The sequence below is a fragment of the Echiichthys vipera genome (assembly GCF_963691815.1).
Source record: "Echiichthys vipera genome assembly, chromosome: 8".
Taxonomy (NCBI): Eukaryota; Metazoa; Chordata; class Actinopteri; order Perciformes; family Trachinidae; genus Echiichthys; species Echiichthys vipera.
The window spans coordinates 33,677,431-33,693,260 of record NC_139833.1 but is presented as its reverse complement, the minus strand read 5'-3'; the positions used below and the strand labels follow the sequence as shown (position 1 = coordinate 33,693,260).

The window sequence follows — 15,830 nt, the reverse complement described above, 5'->3', positions numbered from 1 at the left end:
AAAGGATTGGTGGAGGGGGTGGGTGGGGTCCTGTGTGATTGTATTGGCTTTCCTGAGTACTGACCGGGTGTACAGTTGTGGTAGGGGGGTTTGGGGAGAGCCAATTATTTTGCCGGCCTGATTAACTATACGTGCAAGTTTTGTTTTGTGCTTGATGGTGAGGGTGTTGTACCAGGCTGAGATATTGAAAGTGAGTACGGATTCAATTGGTGAACAGTAAACCACAGTTAAAATGTCCTTGCTGACAATAAAAGATCTGAGCTTCCTCAGCAGGTGGAGGCGCTGTCGGGCCTGCTTGTACACAGAGTCAGCATGATGTGAGAAGGACAGTGATGTGTCCAGCTCTGTACCAAGGTACCCTGATCTGACAGCACAGCTCCTTTGTTTTCTCAGTGTTGATTTCCAGAGATATTTCCTGAAAATTTATGGCCAAGGTTTTCACTGTCTGATGATAGTCAGATCTTGTGTCCGTCAAATGGGCTACTAAGGCCATGTTGTCTGCATACTTCAAAATAGTCATTCCTTCTCCACTGCACGAAATGCTGTTTGTGTAGACAGATAAGAGAACGGGGGATAAAACACAGCCTTGGGGGAGACCAGTATTTAAAACCAGTTTGCTGGATTTAAAACCATTCACCTGCACTTGTTGTGGCCTGTCCTGTAGAAAACTTTTAATCCATAAGATAAGTGTGGGGTGGATCTGAAGCTCCAGTAGAATCTGCAGCAGTGTGAATATGTGTACAGTATTAAAAGCAGAGGAGAAGTCCATAAATAAAATCCTTGTGTGGGGGTGTGATGAGTCCTGCTGTCGGGTCACGGTATCTAAAAGGGTCAGAGTTGCATCATCCACTCCTCGTTTGGCCTTATAGGCAAACTTGAGCTTGGTGAAAACTCCTCCTAGCTGAGTGGAGCAGTCCTTAAGCACTCTGCCTCTGAGCCTGTCAGGGCCAGGGGCTTTGTGTGGGTTCACTCGGCTCAGAATAGAGGCCACCAGCTCCTCATCTATGATGAGAGCCTGGTGGGGTGGACTGGGGCTGGGGAGGGTCCAGCTTGTTGGTGTACTGCTGCTGTTGAACCTGCTGTTAAAGCTGTTAAGTTGCTCTGCAAAAGAGGTGGGGTCTGAGCAGTTGATCCCTGCAGGTTTGGGGGCTCTTCCCATCATGATGTTTAACCCCTGCCATGCCTCCCTTGCATTACCAGAGGTGAGTTTGGCTTCAACCTTGTCCTTGTAATTTATTTTGGTCATCTGAGCCTTCCTTCTGAACTCCTTCTTTAGTTCCCTCACCCTGACCACCAAAAAAAAGCCTTTTTTTCCTGAACCAAACACATTTTCATGTCCTTGTTGACCCATGGTTTATTATTTGGATGTATTGTTATTTGTTTAGTAGGAGTGACAGTGTCCTCACAGAATAAAATGTAATAGGTGGTGATTACATCAGTCAATGAATTAAAATCATTCCCACAATCGTTAAAAAAAAAAGTTCCAATCTGTCAATTCAAGGCATCCCTCAATTTTTCAGAGGTCTCCTCATTTTGAACATGAATAGTTTTTTTAACTGGTGCTCCCCTTTTAAGTTGTGACCTGTAATTTGGCAGCAATAAAATAACATTGTGGTCAGAACGACCAATAGGAGGACGGGCTTTTGAAATGTATGCATTTTGAATGTTACCATAGCATAAGTCAAGTATAGTGTGCATTCTAGTGGGGGACTGTAACATATTGCTCCAGGTTGGGTAGATGTGTGTTGATGTTACATTTGTTAAAATCCCCCAGTAGAAATACTGGCTGATCACCAGTTTGACTGACAGCTCTGTTGTAGCTGTGTTCAGCAGCCATTGTAAAATCAGGTCCAGGTACATATACTAAAATCACAGTTATCTGGGAGAATTCTCGAGGTAAATAGTGTGGTCTAAAGGACACAGTCATTAGTTCATAATTTTTGTCTCTCTGACAGTGAAGTTGGTTGCCCAGTTATTGACAGCTATACAGAGCCCGCCCCCAATCGACTTCCGCGTTCTCTGTACATCCCTGTCAATTCAATTCAATTTCAATTCAATTCAATTCAATTCAATTCAATTCAATTTTATTTATAGTGTCAAATCATAACAAAAGTTATCTCAGGACACTTTACAGAGTAGGTAAAGACCACACTCAATGACTTATTTATGATTTACATAGACCCAACAATTCCTCTGTAGAGTACAGTGGCAACGAAAACCTTCCCTATAACAGGCAGGAACGTCAGACAGACCCAGCTCTGTGGAGGACGGCCATCTGTCTTGACCGGTTGGGGAGGAAGAAAAGGAGAGAGAAAGAGAGAAAAGACACACAGATGGACAGAGAGAGACAGACAGACACACTTCCAGAGATGCAAGCAAAGCCTAACAGTAACTATAATATTTAAAGTAATGTGAATATGACGTATATGTTAAGGCAGTTAATACAACAGAATAGTAGAAACAAGCACAGCTAAGGTGACAGAATATGAAAATGATAATAATTATGGTGGCAAACATGATCAATGATGAGTAGTGGCAATAGCAGCTACGATACAGCTACAAATTTTATAGTTTATTAAACTAGTGATAGTATATATGAGTAACAGTGACAATAGCAGCAGGAAGCGTCATGTAGGACCACGGCAGCAAGCACCACCACGATCAGCAGAGACCTGCGAGACGACAAAGCAGAAACAGCTCCGGGAAAGAAGCTGAATCAGTAACATGCATTGATGGGACATGAATGATTCAGACAGAGAGGAGAGAAGCTCAGAGTATCAGGAAAAGTATTATCCCCCGGCAGACTAGGCCTATAGCAGCATAATTAAGCAGAATAAAGTCTCATCGTAAGCCCTAGCTGTAAGCTTTTTCAAAAAGGAAAGTTTTAAGTTTACTTTTAAATAAGGGGACAGTGTCTGGCTCCCGAATAACATTTGGGAGTTTGTTCCACAGGAGAGGAGCTTGGTAGCTGAAGGCTCTGCCTCCCATTCTACTTTTGGAGACTCTAGGAACGACGAGTAGCCCTGCATTCTCAGAGCGCAGAGATCTAGTTGGGGGATACGGTACTATGAGCTCTTTAAGATACGACGGAGCCTGACCAATAAGAGCTTTGTAGTCAAAGCGTATGACATTAAAACCATCCAGTTTAAAATCCACATCTTCTGATAGCCATGTTTCTGTAAAGCACAACTGACTTGTCTGCCGATAGTTCGAATCCGAACTCACGAGTGTGGACAGCTCGTCAGACTTGTTTCGGAGCGATCTGACGTTTGACAGGGTTATGGAAGGTAGAGGTAGGTCGGCTGCCTCTTCTACGCAGTCTGTTACGAATCCCTCCTCTAGACCCTATTTTCCTCTGTATTCGCCTCAACTTGTTTCCACGGATTAGCTACAGAGGTATCTGGTTTGTGAGGAGGGATACCTGCGATGGCTCCAGGTGAGCGTGGCTCAGCCCCAGCAGCTGCTCCCGCCTGATTAGGCGGCGAATTGAGTTGCCGGTCCAGAAAAAAGTCCATTTACACAGCATAAACTCACGATCATGAGCCAAATGCACGCTAGGTATAGCACTGTTGTTGATGACATCTTGACAATGTAAAAACAACACACGGTGCACATAAGAAACGACGAAATGCACAGAAAACCTGAGCCCTGTCGGGAGTCGCTCTGACGCAGCGCCCACACACACACAATATGTCATGATTGATTGTGTCAAAGGCTTTCTTAATATCAATGAAAATTCTAATTGCATATTGTTTATTTTCTATGGCATTAGTGATTACTTCTAATGATTCCATTAATGCCAGTGATGTTGAAATGTTTGGTCTGAATCCGTACTGATTGTCAGAGAGTAATTTATGTTTAACTATGAATTTGTCTAATCGATTATTGAATACTTTTTCTAGAATTTTTGAAAATTGTGGTAGAAATGAGATTGTGGTAGTAATTTGTGAATTGGTGTCTATCTCCTGATTTATAAAGTGGTACAACTTAAGCCATTTTCATTTTGCTTGGAAATTTTGAAATTTGAAATGATGAATTGCAGATGAAAGTTAGCGGTTCTTAAATCCCCTCAATGACCTTTTTCACATTTTCATATCAATGTTATTGCCATCAGTAGATGTTTTATCTTTACATTTATTTACAATATCAATTATTCTCTTCCACGGCTGTGAGGAACATTGGGTTAGCGTTTCTATCTATAAGATTATCATTACAATCCTGTGATGATGGGGGATCAGGAATTGTTCCACCAGGTTTGGTCCAACACTCACCAAGAACTGGTTAAAGCTATTCACTATATCCTCTATGTTTTCCTTTTTGATATCATTATCTATGAAATACTGAAGGTAGCATTGTATGCCATCATACCTGCAGCCTGTGGTGGGGATCCATCACCCCAGAACACAGAACCACCACAGGGAGGTGAGTTTGATTCCGGCCCTGGAGCTATAAAGATATAACCAGGTCCAAGGAGCGCCCTCTGCTCAGGGTCGGCTGCATGACATGTTGCTTAAAATCAAGGCAGTTTAAAAGGTTTAAAAAGTTTGTGGAGACTGAGTCTGAGGCGATAAATCACTGGTTATAAAAATTCTGTTAAAAGTGGTATGAATAATTTTTTTTTTTCAGAAAATCATTAATATAAGTAGAATACTGAGGTGCCTGACCATTGAGGTCCAGACAACCAGAACGGAGGGTATGTGCTGTTCCACGGGCTGAGTGGAGGTGCACCAGCCTGCAGCTGCTCCTAACCAAGATGGAGAGGAGGGGTCAGATTTGACGAGTGGACCCTGGCACCTGGGCTGACGAGAGCCACGATCAGCTGGATGGACAGATCAATTGGGCGAGCTGGAAATCCTGCAGGCTTAGCACGTCATACCTGTTATCTAGTGGTAGATTTGGAGGTGGAGGAGGGAGAGATGAGTGAGCCCCAGCGCCCCTATTCACCACTGAGCAGGGTTCCCTCGGCTTGAGTGGAGTTAAGCTCACCAGAGCAGGAGCCGACGCTCTATCCTCCTTGATGGAGCACTGCCACTCCGCGGGGCGAAGGCAGGAGGTGGAGGGTGCCGATGACTTGGGATTGGCTCCCTGGTGGTGCCAGCCAGACTCATCGAGTGCTGGTGCGGGATATCCAGTGGTGACGGAGCCAGTCCACAGCAGGGTAATGTTGTCCGCCGCCGTAATGCTCTGGTCATCAGCGCCGGAAGCCCTAAGATGGGCGACGAGCTTCACCTGGGTTGTGGCGACAGTGGAGAGATCCAGGAGGAATTTCTCCCTTTCCTTAAGTTCAGCCTTCAAGCCAGAGACACTCCCTCAGTTTTAAGAGGGTAGGGAGACAGGACTCGCACACTGCCATCATACCTGCAGCCTGTGGTGGGGATCCATCACCCCGGAACACAGAACCACCAGGGAGGTGAGTTTGATTCCGGCCCTGGAGCCGAAATGTCCAGGGAGACCACTCCTGGGCAGGTAGCCCACTTCAACAGTTGCGTCACGACTTCTGTGCTTTACTTACTACTCCAGTGTTATCAGAGGCAACCACAGGTCCGATGGTTAAAAGCTTTGGTCCATGTTTTAAAAAAAATAAATACAATAAAAGCTGGGCAAGAGTTATTTTCAAAACTAAAATTGTAATGTTTCAAAATAAAGCAAGATAACAATCTTAAAAGTATCAGTTCACTTTGGGAGAGACAACACTGAGTCACACAATGGAATACAACTACCTTGGTCTAACTATCACTGCTTTTGGAAGTTTTGTCAAAACTGAGTTCACTGGCAGATAAAGCCTGTAGAGCATTCTGGCTTAAAATTTTTCAAAGTATTATCAAACCAATCCTCCTATATGGAATTGAAGTTTGGGGCCCATTAATTAAACAAGAGTGTCCTGAACGGTACAGGTATAACACAAAAGGTGGACCCAATGCAGACACAGACAAAAAGTAAAGTTACAAAATAAACGTTTAATATAATAAACGGACAAACGCAAAAACACTACGGAGAATACAAATACAAAGACTAACTAAACGAAGCACGGGAATAACAGGAACAAGAAGATGACGGAAGATCAGGGAGACGGACAGGAAACGGGAACACGGGAAACTACGAAGAAAACAGAAAACAAACACGATTAATCAACTTACTACGGGGAGCGTGAAAACCCCAACGAGAAAGGGGATGCCAGTCCGGGGGGGGAATAGTTTTACCAATACAGGGTCGACGACGCAGAACAGAGCTGTGCCAGTTCTCCCTCTTAATTAAGATAACCTGCCACTGCCACATTTCTCCACTGGGTCTCAAGTGCGTCAAGTCGGCATGAGAAAAACTCCATCAGCAGAGCCGATCGCTTTCAATGGTTTTTGTGAATATTTAGAATGACTTGAATGAAGAGACAGGGCAGGCAGTGACCGTATTATATTATATTGTATGATTGCTTTGTCGTACTTGCAATGTTATGTCCGACTTTTCCTTTTAAATGTACACACTTCCCGTCCTGACTGTCTTTTTCTTAGTGTGGTTCTATAATAAAATCAATCAATAAAAAAATCAAAGATATGGTGACCACACTTTCAAAAATAAGACCTGACTATAAATGAAATGATGGAATAAAACTAGAATGACCTTTTAATTAGGTTGAAAGTCAACTGATACGGATGTCTCCACCTCCCCTGAAAAATAATGACATGTAGCTTTACACCAAAGTCAGACTGGAGCAGAGAGTCAGTTCCTACTGCAGCATGATTCTAAGCTCCACTCATCTCTTTTCTTTTCTCTCTGTAGAAATGTTCAGGACAACTGCTGTTTACGGTCATTCTACATCGATTTTAAGAAGGACCTGGGCTGGAGGTGGATCCACGAGCCAAAGGGCTATGAGGCCAACTTCTGTGCCGGAGCATGTCCATATCTGTGGAGCGCAGACACCCAGCATTCCAAGGTAGGGTATGAGGGTCAAAGGTTTGACAATCTCTGTGATCAGAGTGGGTAGGATCAGTAACTTGAACATACAATATTATTATTATTATCTTATCTCATCTCATCTTCAACCGCTTATCCGGGGGTGGGTCGCGGCGGCAGCAGCTTTAGCAGGGGGACCCCAAACTATTCAATTACTCTAATTTTTGTGTTCTAGGTGTTAGGCCTGTATAACACCATCAATCCTGAAGCATCGGCATCCCCTTGCTGTGTCTCCCAGGACTTGGAGCCTCTCACCATCCTCTACTACATTGGCAAGACCCCCAAAATAGAGCAGCTCTCTAACATGAAGGTCAAGACCTGCAAGTGCAGCTAGAAGCCCGTACAAGCCTGCACAAACTCTTCTTTCCTTCCTTCCTTCACACAAACACACAAACACACACACACACACACACACACACACACACACACAGTGGATTTGGGCAGACATACAGTCAAAGCACAACTGTACTTTCTCTTGTGGCTAAAATAAATTGGGCACTCCATTATATCCAAATGAAGCTGACTACAAAAGCTGTGCGCACCTGCGTGCGCTGCATAGCTCAACTCTGTTGTTTTAAGCAGCTTGCCCATCTTTTTCTCGGTAGTAAAAACTACATGGAACTGATCCAAATAATGAACTCAGTACCAGTTAATATAGCCTCCTCTTCCAATTCCTGCAGAACCACTGGTATTATCACTTGGAAAAACTCAGTATGTACATAGTGAAGCTGGCAGTAACCACACACTACAAAGACAAGTCTGTGTAGCAAGTAAAAAACCTGCTGCACTCTCCCTAAGTGACGTGGCACATCCATGCCCCATGTATTTTTGCTGTTGCACTATAAACTCGTAGCAATGTTTCCACACTGCTGGAGAATGGAGATACAGACCAATTCAGTGCAGGCATAACATACAGGAACAGTTTTGTTACCAGATATTAGACACTTGACTTTGATACCAATGCTGTCCACTGGATGGAGCTCTCTGTTCAACAAAGGGTTCAAAACACACTGAATTAACATTCATTGAGCCCTTTTCTTTAAACCAAGAGCTCTATCTAGTGGACTCAACGAATACAACTAATGGTTCATGAGGCTTCATTTCGACATCACTAACCGTAAGTATAAGTGATTTCAGTATTTGGTTGACATAGGTTCACACTGCCTAAAGACTGGGGCTTGTGTGCCTTTAGTTTTCCGTCAGTTTGCAGTATGTTTGGCTTTCCAAGCATCAGGAGCTGTTATTTAGTGCTACACAAGTCAAAATGTCTGACCGTGTGTGAATGACATTGTTCTTATATGGCCACGCCAACCAAACTAAAGGCAGCTACAAGGAAGAATGTCCCCACATTTAAACATGTGCAGCTGAAAACCATGAAATAATGCAGTAAAGCATTCGGCAGCATTCTAGTGGCCTCTGTGGCAGTAAGATGTAACTTCAGGTGAGCCTGTTCTTTCAGAGCCTCCATCTTGTCGCAAGGTCACTCTGTGTGTTGACTTTTTTTGTTCTTTTATAAACTTTATTGACACACATTCACCTCTCTACTTCCAGTCATATAGTGGGTCATATGATCAATCGCCATTGTTTTAACTCATTCTGTGATAGAGAGGAACTAAACAGACAATTAAATAGATTAAACTCTTACGGGGTACAACTTTAAGAGTCGGTACCGCTAATGGCTACTACATATAGGTTTTAAAAATATATATTGAAACTTGTTTTAAAAACAGATACCCAACTGATAAATCTCACAGTATTAGCTTATGGCAGACTTATTAATAAAAGCTTATTAAAAAAAACACAAAATATGTTTAAGGTAATTAAGAAACAGTCCTGTTATGATACAGTAGTTCATTTCAATGTTTTATTCAAATGTAAATGGCCTACTTACTATGGTACATATCAGGGTCACAATACTTTAATAACTAAATGTAATGTTATAATCCTAAGATTTCAGTGCTAGTTGCTTGGGCATCCCCCTGGTTATTGTTTTATGTTGCCTGCCTATTCCAGTGCACACATTTGCAATGCCTATAGGTGACTGTGAAAAAAATTTTCAGCTGGCATAACACATTTGATGAAAATATTGAATGTTTTTAAAATAATATTTGGCAGTGGTATCAAAGTCTTGCCAAAATTTGGGTTATTGTTAACTTACTGCACAGGACACGATACACTTACATACATACACACACACACACACACACCCCCACAAACACACACACACACCCAAACACACAAATACAGTGACACGTTTTGAAGGCCCTGTCAACATGCATCACCTCACTGTCACACCAAGACACAAAAGTAAGGCAAACACTGGAAGTATAAGTGATAAGTGTCTATATGTTAAATAAGTCCTGGAAATAACACAGCCCTACCCCTGACACCTACCCATCACTTCACTCCCCTCTCACCCACCTCACCCCTCCACAATTTCCATGCCCAACACCATGTCCTCATTCTGTATTCGTCTTTGTTTGAAATCCATTGTATTTTCCTAAATCTTACAATTGTTTTGCTACTTAAGATGTTTATGGCTGTGGTTTATCACCCTGAAAATTTTGACCCTGGTAGAGATTTGGATAGTATCAACCTTACAATGATGATACACATTCATGTATGGTATCTACTCCATTTTTTACTTCATAGAAATTGGAAAATCATTCATTTTGATAAATGCATGAGCATATGAGAAAAAACATCACTTGGGAGCTCCATACAGGATAGTTCCAGTTTATGATAACTATGATCTTATTTTTGTAGTTGGCCATAGTTTCCATTTAATATTAGAAAGCAGTAAAACCTAAATGTCAAAGTTTGTTGCAGAGAGAAAACCTTATTGACATCAAGTCAAGTCCCCTTTTAATGTTAGATCAAGTTACAACAGTGATGGTGAATCATAATTTGCCCACCTCGCCACGTCAACCCCATTCCACCTCTTCATCTTCATCTTCAACCGCTTGTCCCTGTTGGGGTCGCGTGGGGCTGGAGCCGATCCCAGCTGACATCGGGCGTGAGGCGGGGTACACCCTGGACAGGACGCCAGTCTATCGCAGGTCACATAGAGACGAACAGAGACAGACAACCATTCACACCTAAGGGCAATTTTAAGAGTGATCAATTAACCTAACACGTGCATGTCTTTGGACTGTGGGAGGAAACCGGAGTACCCGGAGAAAACCCACGCAGACACGGGGAGAACATGCAAACTCCACACAGAAAGGCCCCCAGTCGGGATGCGAACCTGGAACCTTCTCGCTGTGAGGCGACAGTGCTAACCACTACATCACCGTGTAACCAACCCCATTCCAGTAAAGCACAAATACTTTACAATTTGGACTTGTGAAGGTCTTGTGATTCTGCTGAATAAATTTGAGATGGATATCTCTCCTCTACCTGGCCTGGACTCTGCTGTCCACTTAAATCTCAAGGAGAAAACCCACTCATTTGATAAAAGCAATATCCACATCCTGGACAGAGAGGACAGATGGTTTGAAAGAGGAGTAAAAGAAGCCATCTATGTAAAAGTAGAGAAACCATCGCTAAACAGAGGAGGTCTGAGACACCACTTATCTCCAATTTACAATGCTGCCCTTTCATCCCTTCCGCGGAGATTCAACAATCTAATCTCAAAGAACAACTGTTCACAAATGGCCTCCTGTGACTCTAACGACTGTCGTTAAGACTCAATAGAGTACTAAAGAAGTCGAAACCTACTTCCCACCAATGACTATCACTCTAACGACAGTCGTTGGCACTTGGAGCACAAAGGGTTCCAGTGACATCATGAGCCTTGTGAGAGACCTGGATCTCCACACCAGATAGTTAGACCAGCCCCAGCCTGGTCAGTTGCGTACATGAACTGATGAACCTCTTGCCTGAGAGGTAAAATCTTCCTAGTCAAATAACCAGGTCCAGTTGCTTTTGACTGAAATTGCTTGGGGACCGTGCCTGTAAAGTGCCTAAAATGTTGTGTTGTCATATGACTTATGGCATCATTGTTCGAGGTATTGATTATTCCTTCACAATTTAGCGTCACATTAGCGGTAGGATTATACCAAGAAAATATGAAATGAATCTGATGATCTGTCTAGGAGGAGTTTGTCTAGAAAAAACTTTGCAGGAAATACAAAAAAACCTCACATAATTCAAAATGGCCAACTTCCTGTTGGGCGGAGCTAATTAAAGCTAATTGGAAATATGTCTGAAATGTTTATCTGATCTCACCAAATTTTGGTGAACATCAAAATAACTTTTTTACAACCATGGTGTCCGTTTTAGGGCACTATGGAGCCCGCTGGCCACAATTTAGCCCAATTAGTAAAGAACTTTGCAATGTTTGCCCCTTCTGACCTGTGTGCCAGTTTTGGTGAGTTTTTAAAAGAATCCCACGCCCCTAAATATGCGATGAAGTTTGACACATAAAGCTGACCTCCTGTTGTCAGTAGGTGGTGGAACCATTTAGATGTCTTCAGGCCTGGACTATAAAGTTGAGGTTACGACAACTTAATTTTTCAAGTTTTGGCCAAAATTTCCTACCACGCCATATCAAGGGTGCTACATGTATCCTTAAAAGCTTTGTGATTTAGCGTTACAAAGCTCTTTAGATGCAGCCTATCAGATTTGTAGTCACTCAGACTATTTCTCTAGGATAATCTAGTCAAATAAATAAACAAATAAAAAGGACACATTTAGAGTTTAGTGCAATACAGAGCTTCAGAGAGCAGAGGACTGTTGGCTCCATACACATTGAGGAGGATGAGGGAGAGATCACAGGGACTTTCAGCCGGCTGTGTGTCGGGACGGGCAGCACACACAGACGTGCCCAGCCTCCAGGCCCATCATGCATGAGGGCGCTGTGGGTCAAAGGTCACAGACACCCAGATTCTATGAATATAATGTTAAGTGTTTTTGCCCATTGATATCCGAACATATCTCTTCTATCTCTCTGTCAGCTAGAACAACCACCTGTCAATGTGAATGTAGCCTTAGTGACTCCAGGTGCTCACTGTCATTTGATCTCCAAATAAAGTGGTTGAAATAATCTGGATAAAGTGTTGGTTTGTTTCCAACCTGTCTCTTCATCTTATTGCTCATGTTTTTTGAGACGTCAGACTATGAGTGCTCACATCAAAACGTTTTAAAAAAAATTTTTCACCAGTTAACCTAACCTCCATGTCTTTAGACTGTGGGAGGAAATCAGAAACCCACACAAGAACAGGGAGAATAAAGCAAATTTCACAAAAAAAAAGTCCCCAGCCAGCCAGCAGGTTGGAAGCCATTTCTGTAACCAAAAGATAACTACTCAAAATGTGTAATCAACCAGAATCAACCCTTTAATGTTATGAACGCAAAGATTCTTGCTGTCGCACATAGATTTACTTGCATTAAATGAGCAGAGGTTTCCTTCATGTCCCATCTAGTGTATACTCTGTACTAAGCAGTGAATTATTTCACAAATAAAGAAAACTAAAATAAGTGATGACATTTCATAAGCCTCAGAAATACAGCGGTGCCATAACATACAATCAGCACTGCCACGGACTAGTAAGGAAGGTCTGGGCTCAGAGAAGGGAGATGCTGTCTTTTGGTAAGTGATGATGGAGCTATTGTTGGAGAAATACTGTTGGTGATGAAAGTTTATAGAAGGTATTAATGAGAAGTAGATATGACCTTCAAAAACTGCTCATAGAGCTAAAAATACTACAAATTGTATCCAACCATCAAAGGAAAAAAAGTTATGCTAGGCACACACTTTGTCATGAAAGAGCTGTTGTTTTTTATGTGTATTTGTTGTTTTGATGAGGATGTAGAGGATGATTATGTTATTGTGACCCACTATGCTGTATTGAAACACAGGGTTGTTGTGGTACTCTAACTCTAGTGGTGAATAAATTATTTAAGTTTCAAGGGAATTCAGCTTTATGTGTATTCTTTCTAATGCTGATTTGTTTTAATGTGATTGCTCTCTGGTCTTGAACTTGCTCCCCTCCTACACTTTTTGAGTGACTGGAAAGCCACAAAGACAAATGGGAGAGGTGGTTTCATATCTTTTGTAATGCAATTATGCTAATAACATGATATACTGTATGATCGGAGGATGATACCCTTGTCACAGTCAAATAGAACAAGTGGACTGCATTACTCCATGCAAAAGAGGGGGGGGGGGGGTGCAGACACATAGTATGTCAAACTGTTATTTTATAATGTAGGTATTGCCTCCAGTGGGTAATGTGAACAATCCTCGGAATACCTTCCTTTTGATCTCAGCTACAAACCTGTAACCTTACATTACTGTATCTTATTATCTAGTTGCGGCACTATTGTGATGGTCACTGTTGCCACAGACAACATTTGGCAATGCACTCAATTGATTCAATTTTATTTACAGTGCCAAAATCGAAAAGTTATCCCAGGACACTTTACAGAGTAGGTACAGACAACACAGCTAGGGGCTTGTGAATGTTCCCATTTGTCCAGGTCATCGTTATCCCCAAAGCAATTTCAGTCAAAAGCAACTGGACTTGGTTATTTGTCTAGGACGACATTTCACCTCTCATCCAAGAGGCTTCATCAGTTCATGTACGCATCTGACCAGGCTGGTAGTGGTCCAACTAACTGGTGTGGAGATCCAGGTATGTAACCTCTCACAAGGCCGATGATGTCACTGGAACCCTTTGTTCTCCAAGTGCCAACGACCGTCGTTAGAGTGACAGTCATTGGTGGGAAGTAGGTTTCGACTTTGTTAGTGCTCTATTGAGTCTTAAAGACAGTCTTTGGAGTCAGGAGGCCATTTATGAACAGTTGTTCTTTGAGAGATATTGGAGTGGTGTCTCTGAGACAGCACTTATCTCCAATTTACAATGCAGCTCTTTAATCCCTTCGCAGGAGATTCAACAATCCAACCTCAACGACTGTCATGAAGACTCAATAGAGCACTAACAAAGTCGAAACCTACTTCCCACCAATGACTGTCACTCTAACGACGGTCGTTGGCACTTGGAGCACAAAGGGTTCCAGTGACATCATCGGCCTTGTGAGAGGTTAAATACCAGGATCTCCACACCAGTTAGTTGGACCAGTCCCAGTCTGGTCAGATGCGTACATGAACTGATGAAGCCTCTTGCATGAGAGGTGAAACATCTCCCTAGACCAGGGGTCTGCAACCCGCGGCTCAGGGGCCATATGTGGCTCTTCAGCCCCTTTTAAGTGGCTCCCTGTATCTTTGCCAAAAAAAGTATATAAACAACATGTAAAAAACGTCTTTCTTGGACAGTGGACAAGGGAACAGCTGTTATCTTAGAGTTCAAGGTGATATTGAAAAAATATTACGTGAAACTGAAATATGCGTCACATCCTAGGTCTACAGCCCAGCGCCTTTCCCTTCAGGTGGCTAATCTTGAGTTGGTGACCCGCACTGATATGCTAGCCGCGGATAAATCCCCCCCAAAAATTATCCGAGGTAAAGAGTGTTGCGGAGACATATTAATTTGCTTTCACATGATGATTGCTTACCTGTATGCTTGATATGTGGTGAGAAATTAGCAAACAACAACATTTTTAATGACAGGTAATAATAGGAATAAAATGTCAACAGTAACAATACATAAACCTTTATAAGCTGTGACATCAAATATGTTTTGCGGCTCCAGACAAATTTTATCTGGTGGAAGAGGGGGCAAAATGGCTCTTTTGATAGTAAAGGTTACAGACCCCTGCCCTAGACAAATGACCAAGTCCAGTTGCTTTTGACTGAAATTGCTTTGGGGATTCAACACAGCTGATTGAGATTTCTTAATTTGACCCACCTGTTCCCCCCTTTTCCAACACATTACTGATAAATAAAGATCCTGGGCCCTATGCGGTTCCTATCCAGGGGAGAAGACCAGAGGAGAGCCTGGCATTGACTCCCAGTCATAATCTGAACCTCCACAAATTATTTATGAGTTGGAAACTATTGCAATGTGTCATCATGTGATGTGGGTCATTGGTGATTATGTTTAGCAGAGCAGCTGTCTTATTCAATTCAATTCAATTTACAATTCAATTTTATTTATAATGCCAAATCATAACAAAAGTTATCTCAAGACACTTTACATATAGAGCAGGTCCAGACCTAATTTGATGACACACATCTGTGACATACAAGTTGCACTGCTTTAATAATGATATAAAACGTATTAGTCCAGTAATCTTGTGCACAAAAAGACGACGGAAATCTTCCTTTTAACAGGCAGGAACGTCGGACAGACCCAGCTCTATGGAGGGCGGACATCTGTCTGCACTGGTTGGGGAGAGAGAGACAGAGACAAATACATGGAGACAGACACAAAGGCAGACAGACAGACAGTCCCAGCGAAACAAGCAACCACAAAAGTAACAATAAATGCCCAAGTAGAGTAACATTGACATAGCGGCATAGTTAATAGAAGAGGAGCTTTACAAAAAAACCTGATAAAAATGAACACCAACTCTGCGCTAGTGCAACAAAATTGAAAATAAAATGTGCACTGCATATTGCTCTGGTTATCGTAAACAGTGCAGGCTATGAATGAGGACCCCACACAGTTTAACCGCCCGGCAGTTGAGTGAGTGTGAGTGACAGAAGATGAAAGGGGAGGGGAATGAGATTTGTAATACCAAGTTATATTTGCTTCTTATCTAGGGATTGTGTTGCGTGAGAGAACAATAGAGTTTTGGAAGTCTATCAGATGGCAGAGCGGTGGAGTCCTTGGCTAAAATGCAGGGTCATTTCTTAGTGATAGATATAATAGCCAAAACAGCCTATTGGCTGCTGATGGGTGTTTGGCTCGGTGGTGGTCGCATCAGCACTTAAAAAATGGAATGAGAGAAGAGAAGAACTGTCATTTTAACAACAA

The 15,830-nt window shown here is 42.4% G+C and overlaps 1 protein-coding gene across 1 annotated transcript in view; it reads left to right on the top strand.

The window, feature by feature from the left end:
* The window catches only part of tgfb2 (transforming growth factor, beta 2), a gene marked incomplete at its 3' end in the record, with an annotated part of 202,813 nt that extends 195,531 nt beyond the window's left edge, over window positions 1–7,282 (top strand). Inside the window, exons 6-7 of the mRNA XM_083918560.1 lie at window positions 6,775–6,928; window positions 7,124–7,282. Of these exons, the coding sequence (XP_083774686.1) occupies window positions 6,775–6,928; window positions 7,124–7,282 (313 nt within the window). The remainder of the gene's footprint in view (window positions 1–6,774; window positions 6,929–7,123) is intronic.
* Window positions 7,283–15,830: the final 8,548 nt, after the last annotated feature.